Source organism: Euphorbia lathyris, chromosome 3 (assembly GCF_963576675.1).
Source record: "Euphorbia lathyris chromosome 3, ddEupLath1.1, whole genome shotgun sequence".
NCBI classification, from domain to species: Eukaryota; Viridiplantae; Streptophyta; class Magnoliopsida; order Malpighiales; family Euphorbiaceae; genus Euphorbia; species Euphorbia lathyris.
In genome coordinates, this window is record NC_088912.1 from 86204750 (window position 1) to 86218054 (window position 13305).

The 13305-nt window shown below is 35.9% G+C and overlaps 1 protein-coding gene across 1 annotated transcript; it reads left to right on the forward strand.

Annotated features, from left to right (window-relative positions):
• The first annotated feature begins 342 nt into the window (after window positions 1-342).
• LOC136222751 (uncharacterized) lies at window positions 343-1656 on the forward strand. The gene has a single exon (XM_066010484.1). The coding sequence runs from the start codon at window positions 343-345 to the stop codon at window positions 1654-1656; it is 1314 nt and encodes a 437-aa protein (XP_065866556.1).
• The last annotated feature ends 11649 nt before the right edge of the window (window positions 1657-13305 follow it).

Here is a 13305-nt window from a genome sequence, read left to right on the forward strand (position 1 = left end):
GAATTTCATTTTCTTTAAAAAGGATAGAATTTCACCTTTCACAAATCACTAATATATCCCTAAATATATGGACTTTTAATAACTAAAATACACCTTTAATAACTAATATACATCTAAAGGTGAAAGCCGTTAAATTTTCTTCAATAATCAGAGCAATTTTGGGTTTGGGAGAAGAAAAAACAAATCAAATTCAACCACACTCAGACCAGACGCTACTCCTTATTATTATTCTTCTTCAAATTTATTTTTCCATAATCTAAGTCAAACTCAAGATCCAGGTGCTATTGTTCTTTACTTTTTATATAAACTTTGTTGTCATATAAATTGCCGTTTTAATATATAATGTTGCCTAGAAAGCATTTATGTGGTAGTGAAAAACGGAAAAAAAGAAAACGAACACAAGACTTCATAGAATCGCAAAAAGGGGCTATAAACAAATTTTTTTCTAAAAGAGTTGAAGAGTCTTCTAATGGCGGATTAAGTGTGGATGAAGTTAATATTGAACAATCTAATGAACAATTAATTGATGAAAACCCTACTAATGAAGATGCTTTTAATTTGAATAAACAATTGGGTGATGGAAATCTCATCAACGAGGATGCTGACAATGAAAATGTACCAAATGTATTAAATGTTGATGATGCTGATATTGATGAGCACTTAGTCCCTTCTTTGGATATTCATGATCCAAAAAACTGGGGTAATCTTGATAATAAAGCGAGGGATATATTAGTTGAAAAGGGGCCTATAAGGGATTTGAATCTTACATTTCCTTTAGATAATCTTTCTAGGCATTTTTCATATGCTTATTATTTTCGAAAGTTGAGTAATGGAGAGAATAATGATAGAAAATGGTTAATTTACTCAAAACTTACAAATAAAGTATATTATTTTTGTTGCAAATTATTCACATCTCAAAACAACAAGAGTTTTTTAGCAAATGATGGAGTGGATGATTGGAAGCATCTTAGTGAGAGACTCAAACAACATGAGAACAGTTTTGAGCATATGACTAATATGAGTAATTGGACTGAAGCAAGAGTAAGATTAAAAAATAATCAAGGCATTGATAAAGATTTGCAAATAGGAATTTCAAAAGAAAAAGAACGTTGGAGACAAGTTTTGGTTAGAATAGTTTCTGTGGTAAAATGTCTAGCGAAACATAATTTAGCTTTTCGTGGATCATGTGCGAAACTTTATGAGAATAGTAATGGTAATTTTTTGGGTTTAATTGAAATGATTGCTGAATTTGATTTGGTTATACAAGATCATGTTAGACGTATCAAAAACCAAGAAATTCACTATCATTATCTTGGTCCAAAAATTCAAAATGAATTGATTTCTCTTTTAGCCCATACTGTTAGAACTTCTATGCTAAAAATCATTAAGGATGCAAAATATTTTTCTATAATTCTTGATTGTACCCCGGATATAAGCCATCAAGAACAAATGACTTTGATAGTACGATGTGTGAATATGTCGAGTGACAAAATTAAAATAGAGGAGTTTTTTTTAGAGTTCTTAAAAGTGGATGATACATCTGGATTAGGACTTTTTAATGAATTGTTAAATGTATGCAAGTCTCTTGATTTAGATATTGATAATGTTAGAGGGCAAGGTTATGATAATGGTTCTAATATGAAAGGAAAACATTAAAGGGTGCAAAAGAGATTGCTTGAAATAAATTCGAGGGCTTTATATATGCCATGTGCGTGTCACATTCTTAATCTTACTCTAGCTGATATGGCACATTCATGTGTTAATGCTACAATCTAAATCCATGTGCATTGATATTACAATGAAGGAAGTAGAAGGTGTAATTTTATACTTCGAAAAATATAGAAATGAAGGGTTTGAATCTTGTATGAATATTGCCAAATCCCTTGCACTTGATATGAATATAGAGCCAACACTTCCAACAAAGCGTCGTGTTTTTAGGAAAAAACAATTTGACGAGAATGATAATGATGACATAATACAATCAGTAGAGGAATCCTTTAGAATTAATTATTTTTTTATTGTCGTTGATATGGCAAGAGAATCTTTAAAAGATAGATTTGATCAATTAGAGATATTTGAAGGTATTTTTGGATTCTTATTTGATTCAAAAAGGTTGAAATCATTGGATAATGATGAATTAAGAAAATCTTGCATAAATTTTAAGACTACATTTTCTTATAATGATTTTTCGGATGTTGATGCAGATGATTTTTTTTCAGAAATGAAAGTGTTACAAATGACTTTACCAAATGAGTTGATGTTAGCAATTGAAATTCTGGAGATTGTGAAAGCATCAGATTGTTATCCAAATATTTCAATTGCTTTTCGAATCCTCTTAACTATGCCAGTGACTGTTGCATCTGCTGAAAGAAGTTTTTCGAAGTTAAAATTATTGAAAAACTATATGAGATCGCCAATGTCACAAGAAAGGTTGAATGGTCTAGCCATTTTATGTATTGAGAGAAATATGTTAGAACATATTGATATAGACACCGTTATTAGTGATTTTGCATCTAGAAATGCTCGTAGACAATATTTCGTATAAGCAACATGGTACTTAAAGCAATTTTTTATATATATAATTGACTTTTTTTTGCTTTATTTTTTACTTGCACTTATTTATTAGGGCCCCTTTCGGTACTTCGCCCCTAGGCCACCGAAATCTCAGGATCGGCCCTGCCAATCCTCGCCCTAGTGTCGAACACTTCCCTCAGTACCTCGTACTTCTTCGCCTAAAAACATTAAAACATTTGAAAATATGAGACAAAACTCTCAGTAAGCAACTATCAACTATAAACACTAGTTTTTATGTAAAATAGCTATATGTATACTTTTGTGAAAACATTTAACCAAACCAAACCTTAAACTTATTAACTTGTAAACAACATCAAATTAAAATAGAATGTTAATCAATAACCTCAAATCAATCTTAATCAAAACACAACGATTCTTATATAAACATTTACTAAAAACCGAAGTTCGAATCAAATTCAATATCGTATCCATCACCGAGTATCCCCTCGTAAATCGATCCACAACACGTAAACATAATCGAGACGTCTCTTTAACCATGCCTAATCCTGTATTGGTCTTACCCAACACTTCGCTGCCAATACCCGACTAGGTCTTTAGACTGTGTACACAGGCCATGTTCCTCACTGAACATAGTCTTCAAATATCAAACCACCCGTCCGGACTACTCATGATAGATACAAACTTTACCCAAAATCCAACCAAGCTTCAATTTCATCAAATAGATTCAACTTTACTACAATCATCAATAAATCGAAATCCAACATTTACTGAACCAAAATAGCAATTGAACCCTGAAGAAATCCAAAATATCATTAAAACCCTTAAAGAAATCCAATTGAACACTAATTGAACCAAAATAACATTAAAACCCTTAAAGAATTCCAATTGAACACTAATTGAACCAAATTCCAATTTGAACACTAATTGAACCAAAATAACATTAAAACCCTTAAAGAATTCCAATTGAACACTAATTGAACCAAATTCCAATTTGAACACTAATTGAACCAAAATAACATTAAAACTCTTAAAGAAATTCAAATCAACATCAATTGAACCCAAATAGCACTTAAACCCTTAAGAAAACCAATTCAACATCAATTGAACTAAATATCCCTTAAGAAAACCAATTCAATATAAATTGAACTAAATAATAATCAAACTCTTAGGAAGAACCAATTTAACATCAAGGTAAAATCAATTCAACATCAAGGTAAAACCAATTCAACATCAAAATAGTTCAAAATTACCATTGTGAACTCATTTCCTTCAAACTTGAACACAATCTCAAATCAACAACCAATACTCAAATAATTTCTAAGAAAACCCTTAGGAGACAAATTCATGGAGATTTATAGCTTAATATACATATATTTATACATGCAAACCAAAAACTAGTTGATAGTTACTTACCTTAGCCTAAATTTGAGATTAACACCACAAAACCCTAAATCTGTCCCAAAATCTTCCTAGCCCGTATTCTCTTCTCACACCTCCAAATCAAAATCCCTTCGGTCAGAAGTTGCTTCTATATGTCTAGAGTCTCCAGTTAAAATTTGAGATCATTTGGACGATTGGATCTCCGGAAACACCCAAAACGGTGGAGCTGCCCTGTTTTTGGTGGTGGTGGAAGGTGGTGGAAGGTGGAGGAGAATGGAGAGAGAGAGAGAGAGTGGAGGAGGAAGAACAATGTAAAAGGATGAATTGATCCAAATGATTTTCAATTCTCAATAAGGCTATATATAGGCCTTGAATTAAGTGGTTAATTAGTCTTTTTGGTCCTCCAAAAATCTAATTTCTTTTAAAACTTACCCTAAACTTATAATTGTTATAAAAATGTGCAATTACCCTCAAAACTATACCCGTAACACCCAATTAATCGACCAATCCTATAACGAATTTAATATAACTTAGGATTTGGCGTATAATAAATAAAATTTAAGGGCACGAACGTGACATAGAGAATATGTTTAGAATATATGCTTAAAAATATAATACTTTAATTAATTAATCGCGTTTTAGAGAGATTCTATCAAAAATTCGTCAGAGTCTCTTCTATAAAACAAACATTCCCTGTAGTAATAACTAGGTCAACCCTGTATATAAAAAATCATGGTTGTCAAAACCGGACAGGTCAAAAAACCGGAAGGGATAAAAGGTCAAGGATTAGAAGTTTAACCGAGGTCTAACAGGGAGTCAAAAAGCCATAAAAGTAATGTTTTTTCACATTTAATTTTATAACATAGTAAAATAATGATAAAAAAAATATAATATTTTTATAAAATAAGATTGATACTATAAATATATTTCTTTAATGATAATTAATGACAATTAGAAATATGAAATATGAAATTGATAAATTAAATATATAAACATTGAATATAAAAATATAATATTTTAAAAAATATATACTAAGTAATATTTATTAACACCACGCCAGAAATAGCTCAGTCCAGTATGCATCGGGGCATCCAGGAAGTTATTGAGGGGGAAATACTTCGCTTTAAGGACCTTAGCACACAATGAATCCGGGTTACACAAGATTCGCCAGTATTGCTTTGACAGTGGGGCTAAATTGAATGATTTCACACTTCTGAACCCTAGCCCCCCTTCAAATTTTGACGTGCATGCGGTATCCCAAGCTATCCAGTAGATCGGCTGTTTTTCTGCATTTCCTCCCCACCAGAATCGGCTAATTGAGCTTTGGATTTCCTTGCAGAAATAATCAGGGAGCAGAAAACATGACATAACATAGGAAATGATAGATTGGATTACCAATTTGATCAGCACTTATTTGCCTCCAACTGAGAGCTTTTGCTCTTCCCACCCACGCAACCTTCGGTTGATTCTTTTCTTAATTGCAGCAAACACTGCTTTCTGCGATCTACCGATCACTATCGGCAGCCCCAGGTAGCGAGGGAAAGCTCTTGTTTCCTTGACATTTAGCAAGCTGGCTAGTGCTAATTTCCCTATCAAAGTTAATCATCTGCCCTGATACCCACTCATATTCATCCAGGATACACTTAATCACCCCAATTTTAGCGGCGTTAGCTCTTCCAAATATCAGCGAATCATCTACAAAAAACAAATGAGTAATGCTGGGCCCATCGCAACTAGCCTTCACCCCATGTACTTTCCCTTCCGATTCCACTTTCCTGATGTTTGCTGAAAACGCTACTACACAGATGATAAATAGGTATGGGGAAATAGGATCCCCTTGTCGTAAGCCTCTGTTTGGCTGTACTAACCCTTTTGGTTGGCCATTAATCAGGTAAGATAAGGAAACCATAGAGATGCACATCATGATTAGTCTGATAAGCTGAGATGTGAAAGACATTCGTTCAAGTACCTTCTGCAAAAAAATCCACTCAATACGGTCATAAGCTTTGCTCATATCCAAGTTTAGAGCAAAATTCCCTCTGTTGCTCTTGATACGGGTTTTCATGCTGTGGAAAGCCTCAAAACGAATAATAGCATTATCGGTAATTACCTGGCCTGGAACAAAAGCCGATTGGGTATCATGGATCACACTGGGCAGTTCAAACTTCAATCTATTTGATAATACCTTAGAAATGAGCTTATACATGACATTACAAAGCGCAATGGGTCAGAGGTCCTTCATAGCGGAAGGTTCTTTCACCTTGGGTATTAGGACTACCAGGGTATGATTTAGATTATCTGGCAAATCTCCCGTTTCAAGAATATTTAACACAAAATCAATAATATCATCTCCAATTATATCCCAATAAGTTTGAAAAAATAAGGATGACATACCATCAGGCCCCAGAGCCTTTGTGGGGTTGATTTGTTTGATGGTCGTAGTGATTTCCTCCCTGGTGTACTGTTGTGATAGTGATTGTTGTTTCTCCAGTGTCAATTGGCTGTTAACTTCCTCAATAAACTGATCCATATTGTCAGGTCTACAGCTTGTGAAGAGTTCTTGGAAATACTGAGTCACCACATCAGCTATCGCCGAATCCCCTTCCACCCAATTCCCCTCCTTATTTTTTAGCTGACTGATCATGTTGTTTCTTCTCCTCGTGGATGCCTTCGTGTGAAAAAAGGTCGTGTTACGATCACCCAACCGTAGCCACTCAACTCGAGATCTCTGCTTCCATTTAGCTTCCTCTATTTCCTGCAGATTTTTAACAGTTTTGGTGAGTACCTGTTCCTCATCGCGGAGTTGTGGGTTGGCGTGTCTTTGAACTGATTCGAGTTGTTACAGACTTGCATTAATTCTCTATCACAAATTACCATACCATCTCGTCAATACCCCTGACATGTCAGCGATTTTATTTTGGACACTTCGCTGTCCACAAGACCGATCATTCCATTGGGTATGTATCAGTTCTTTGCATCTACTATCCTCCGCCCAAAACGCCTCGAATCGGAATTATCTCATTCACCGGCAGCCCGTGATTAAACCATTGGTATCGAGCAACATGGGGTTGTGATCCGATGAGAGGCGCGGGAGGGCTTTCACTTTGATATTGGGGAAGCTTGCAGTCCATTCTTATGTTGCTGTGAATCTATCAATCCATTCCCAGATGGCTTCTGAGCCGCCTCGCTTATTGTGCCAAGTGTATTGAGGGCTCGAATTTTCAATATCCACTAAGTTGCAATAATCCAGACAGTCCTAGAAGCACTGCATTTTTATATTATCCCGGATTAATCCCCCTTTCTTCTCAGATGTCCACAAAATGTCACGTCCGGATCTAAATTTCTAGAATTTATACCTTGATAGTACTATATATTATAATTATTAGGTGTATGATTTTTATTTGGTGCTATAGGAAAAATCTGGAGTTAATTCGATGGGTTTAGGTGTAAATTAAAAGTTTATGATAATTTTTAAAAGATTATAGAAAGATGAAGGATCAAAATGGATTTTTTACATATTTGGATATATATTCCCAAATATGCGGATGATCATCATCCTTCTTTCCTTTTTTCTTTTTCTTTTCTTCCTTCTTCTGCCTCTTCGTCATTTTTATCGTTCTTGAACCGTTTCTTCACCGTTTCTGTGATTTACGGAGATTCGACCGTCCGAATCACTCGAAATTGGAACCATAGCATCCTTATACATAGATATAAGTCCTAGCTGAAGAGTTTTTAAGTTTCGGCAGTGTTTCGAGTGAAATGTCTTCCACAGAGTTTAGAGGCGAATTGAACGGGTTTGTGGTCTTTAATTAGTAGCCAAGGTAAGTAACTATCAACTATATTTTGAGTTTTATGTATATAGATATATATATATATATATAATCAACGAGTTTCAGAAATTGATATTTTAAGGTTATGCAGGAATTTTGTAAAATTGGGATTTTTCACGATTTTGCTTTTTATTGTGAAATTATGGTTCAAATGAAGCCATTGACTATGCTTCTATGTGAATTTCAGATTTTACTTGATTATGTTGATTTAAGGCTTCATTTGGTTGATTTACATATGTATTTTAAGGCTTAATTTGGTTGATTTACACATATACATATATGTTTTTGGTTTCAATGTATATATATATTGAACAAAATGAATTTGATGATTTCTTACGAATTGTTTTTGGATTGAGAAATCTGTTGCGGTTATTGTTGTTATTATTTTGGATTGGAGTCCAAATATGATTTTTATGATACAAAATGGCTAATTGAAGCCAAATGATTTATGATTATGAAATAGTTTAGAATTTGATTGTGAAAGGAAATGTGAGCACGTTATGGTTTTATAATTTTATATCCATCGAGAGTTATCCGGATCGGTGGTTTTATATTTGAAGACCATGTTCAGTGAGGGACATGGCCTGTGTACACAGTCTGAAGACTTATTGGGTATGGCAGCGAAGTGTTGGGTAAGACCATATGGGATAGGCAATGTTAAGAGACGTCTCGACTATATATGTGGTTATGGATTGATACTTAAGGGGAGAAACTCGAGGATGGATACAATGTTTTAAGTTCATTTGGATTATGTTTTCGGTTATGATTGATTTTGATATAAGGTTTTGAACTCCAGAATGGATACAAGATTGTATATATTTTGGTTTTTGGTTTAATACTATATTATGAAGTTACGTTTTGCGTATATTTTATAAGGTTTTGAATAAATCCTTTTATAAAGGTATATATGTAGCTATGTTAAGTAAAGTTGGTTTTTATAGCTGATAGTTTCTTACTGAGATTTTTGTCTCACGTTTTTAAATGTTTTAATGTTTTTAGGTGATAAAGTACAGGATATAGAGAAAGTTACCGACCGATTAGGCGAGGTTTGGAAGTTGGCTGCTTATTGTTAGAATTATGGTTAGAACGTTGGTATTGCAATTGTAATATAATGATATTTGGTTAAATTGGAGACTCCTAAGTATTGATTATGATCTTTCTATTTCACGCCCGATGCCGATTCAGGTCGTTTAGGGTCGGGTGTGACACAAAATCTCATTGAAATCCCCAAAACACACAAGAGGAAGGTTGTTAATTGGTCCAAAATATTTAATCAGATCCCATGTAAGCTTTTTATTCTGCTTTTCGGGCCACCCATATACTGCCAAATTTCTCTAGCTCATAGAATTCAGATGGAAGGTAAAATAATGCAATGGCTCGAGTAATTCAAAATACGCAGGTCTGCCACTTTATTCCAGCCTAAAATTAATCCACCACTAAGACCCACAGGGTCAGCAAAAAAAAATTAAAATTGCTAAAACAGTGATAAAATCTACTACAATCATTTTTCCTCACTCTAGTTTCCATGAGAAAAAACACGTCTGGGCAATTTCTATGAATCAACATATGGAATGACTTGTGGGTTCCTTCACTAAATGCTCATCGACTGCTGCTCTCTTTGGTCACACCTCGGCCGATATTGGTGCACGAGCTAATGAATCAGGAGAACTGCTGTTAGAACAGGGAACTCCTCCGCCAAGTGCTTTAGGATGGGGACGCTAATGAGATTTTAAAGATTAACATCAGCTTTCGTTTGCCTCCGGATAAGCTGTATTGGGGGCTCACGCCTTCAGGTATATTCTCTGTTAAATCTTGTTACTATTTTGCAGAAAGTATCCGTACCTCAAGCAGCAGCTCGACATCTAGTACACCAAGGAATAGGCTCTACAAGCAGCTATGGAACTTTAATCTCCCAACAAAGATCAAACACTTCCTTTGCAGCATGATTCGCACCAAGCTCCTAACAGGGGAAGCCCTCAGCCGTCGGGGTATGACCAACCTGCTGATATGACCTTACTGTAACTTCGGAAGTGAAGATGTCGTTCACTGTATTCTGTGCTGCCCGTATGCAAAGGAAATATGGCACCGAGCTCTTCTACCATTCCGTGTTGACAAGGTAGTTGCTGCAGACCCCTTCTACTAATTGGAGTTTTGCTGCGAATAGCTGTGGCAGACAGAAATTGAACTGCTTGCAGTTCTCGCCTAGTGGACCTGGTACCGGTAGAACTTCCGGAGGCACGACAAGGTGTGGATACCGACAGAGATCATTATAGAGAAAGCTCAGCAATTCCTCACGAATTGGACCAAAGAAAAATTGCTTGCGGCCAACGAATTGGACCATAATAGCGCCTCTCGTGCTCAAACTCTTGACCCTAAGAAATCTTGGTGTCGCCCCCCGCCTGGTGTTATAAAAATTAATTGTGACGCCTCCATGGGGGATAATTGTTGAAACACCTTTCCACAAGATTTTGATTTGACAAAATCATCCATGATTAAGAGGCAATTAAATTTAAATGCTTTGGTTTAATTGTACTAATGTGTTTGTTCAATATTGAGTGCAAAAATATATATAAAGTTAAACAGATTAAAAGTCAGCTTAAGCCAAAGCTGAGTGAAACGGAACTCAGCATGAAAGAATAAGAAGTTGAGTGGAGTAGAACTTAGCATCAGAAGCTTCTTTCAAAGTTGCCAGAACGAAGCTGACTAAATTAGAAGACTCCTTCAGAATTATACAAACAGAACGGAGCTGACTAAGAAGGAACTCAGCATGAAAGTTGAGCATTCGAAGAGAACGAATGAAGCTGAGTGATAGTCAGGACAGCATGAAGGATCCGTTTACTAAATGACAAAGTCTGCCAATCTTCTGCACCAATAATTGAAGTCTCGAAAATAAAAAGGAGACAAATTCCAAGAATCATGGGTCTATGGATTATTGGTAAAAGGCAACTGGCATAAAAAGACAAGTCTGATGCAAGAAGACAAAACCTGACGCCTGAAGAAAACAGAGAAAGGGAATGGCGGAACAGACTGAAGCTGACCAGAAGATGTCTGCTAAAAGAGCCGTTTTGGACTTAACGGATAAATCATCTCAAATGATCCAATCTTCAGAAATTCATCTATAAAAGGACAATGATAGTTCTTGGATCATTTGCCGAAGTGTCAAAAGAAAAATACAAGAGAGAAAATCTTGAAAGCACTCAAATACAAAAAGATCTTACACCAACTTTTCTATTCTCTGTGTAAATGCTAGATTGATTGTTTTTTAATCATCTAAGGTGTTCTTTAGTTGAAAAAGAACAAGTGTGTGATCAATAGGAATATTGAGAGTATTGAGCTGAGTACTTGGTTGTAAGTATTCAGTGGTAGAAAAATCTAAGTGCTGGGTTGTAGTACTTAGTGATAGGGCTCAAAAACCCCTATCTTTGGGTACGGTTTTAGGACGGGTTTTAGAGTTATTTAGTTAATAAGCGAGCAATTCTCGCATTTAAATGCTTTTGTGTGAGTTAGTTAGAAATTGGAAACGTTCTATTTACTATTCGTCATTTGGGCTCGTTTTGTGATCAATTTAGGCAAATACGGCCGAAATAGCATGTATAGTATAATTTCGTTATCTTTTGAAGCTAATTGGTCCGTCAAAAGTCGCACCAAACGAAGCGTTTGCTCAAAATAAGCGATTGACGGATCAATTTAGCTTTTGGACTAATGTTATCTGGAGTTTTTATACATGCGCAGGTGTAAGTTCGGGCAAAAAAGGACATCGAGGTGATTCGGCATGCATCAAGCGCGTTCCGGGCGAAATCGCTCGGCGAGCAGGGCCCCGTGGGCCATTTCTGCTCGCCGAGCAGGCCGCCAGGCGCCTGCTCGGCGAGCAGGGGCCTGCTTGGCGAGCAGGTGGCTGCTCGTCGCGAGCAGCCCTGCTCGCCGAGCAACTCGCCCTGCTCGACGAGCAACCCTGCGGGAATTGGTCAAAAAGACCGATTCCGCCCCCACGAAGCCACCATTGGCCCCACGTCTTCCTACACCAACAAAGACATGAAAATAGGTCAAAACGAGGCCCGAGCCGCGTCTATAAATAGGATTTTTCCATTGTAATTCAACATCTTTCGTTTTTGTAAATTATCTTAGCTTCCCCTTGTAATTCCTCTCCATCTCCTCCATCTTCTCCAAACTCCATTGAAGCTCCTTCAAAGCTTTTTCTCGAGGAATTATCAAGGTCCGTCCTTAAGATTAAGTCGCCGGCTGTAGAGTAAATAGGTTCCCTAAAAGGGATTTTTGTATCTCATTTTATCTTTCCTTGTTTGTACTCTTTGATACAGTTGCCGAACTTGACTTATTGTACCTCGTGACAATTATCTTCACCTTTAATAATAATTTAGCTCTTGTTTTGTTCTATGATTATTTGTTTAATCTCTGTCTTACGCTTTATTCAATTGGTTTAACTCATTCAAAAGCCCCAAAATCTAGTAGGCACATATTGCGAGCTGAATCTGACCTAGTCAGAGCCTAGGAGATTGACGACCTCTTAGTTGATTAAGCGCCAATTTACTGAGCCTTAGACCTAGTTTCGGCCTTAGGGAATCACGCGCTAGAAACCTCAGGAGGGTAAGTAGGGTTAATCGCCTTGAATACAAGTGACTCAGATTAGGTCTTTATTCAATAGACTTGATAATCTATCTTCATTATTATCGTTCATACCATGTTTCTTCGGATGATTTCATTAATGAAAGATCAATTAGGGGTAGAGTAATTTAGTTAGGCGTAGAATAACTTAGTTAGAATTAGATAACTTTAGCTAGGATTAGTATAATTCAACCTAGGAGTAGATTAACTTAAACAAACCAACTCAAAACCCCCTAAGCCTAGATAACATCCGAGATCGAGTAGCTCGGTACTTGCAGAAATAAATCCTGTGGACGATAACCTGGACTTAACCATAAATTTATTACTTGATAACGACGGGGTACACTTATCCCTTAGTGAGTTCTCATCTAACCTTAGGTGAGGGCGCATCAAGTTTTTGGCGCCGTTGCCGGGGATTTATTTCTTCTGCAATATCGAACCAAAGGTCGATTTGTTAGTTTAGGCATTCATTGTGAATATCCTTTGTTTATAATCGTTTATACTTGTTTATATATAATCCTTTATACTTTTCTTTTTATGAATATTTGTTTTTAATTTTTATTGTTATTTCTAATGATTCTTCTTTTTTGAGAAAATGGCTAGAAACAATGGAAATAAGGAGTTTATTACGCATTTGCTTAACTTTCTATCTACTCACGAAGATCAAACTGACGATTTGTATGCCTCAATTAAAAATTTATGCATACAAAAAGGGATCCTAGTTGATTCAACCGCGGACGAATCAATTAAAGAACCCAATTTGGTAGGTCAGGTTGATAAGGTAATATCTTTTCCCATTAACAATGAAGAACTGATCCCTAATTATGAGAAACCAAAAGTTTCAATATTAATTGAGGAATCAGTTGAAATTGAGCCTCTAGAGAAGAATCCAAAAATAGAAGAGTTCGGTTTTGCTCCAAGTCCAGAAATTTTCATTCTC

Coding starts and splice junctions, on each gene's coding strand:
- LOC136222751 (XM_066010484.1), top strand. CDS start 343: ATGTTGCCTAGAAAGCATTTATGTGGTAGTGAAAAACGGAAAAAAAGA.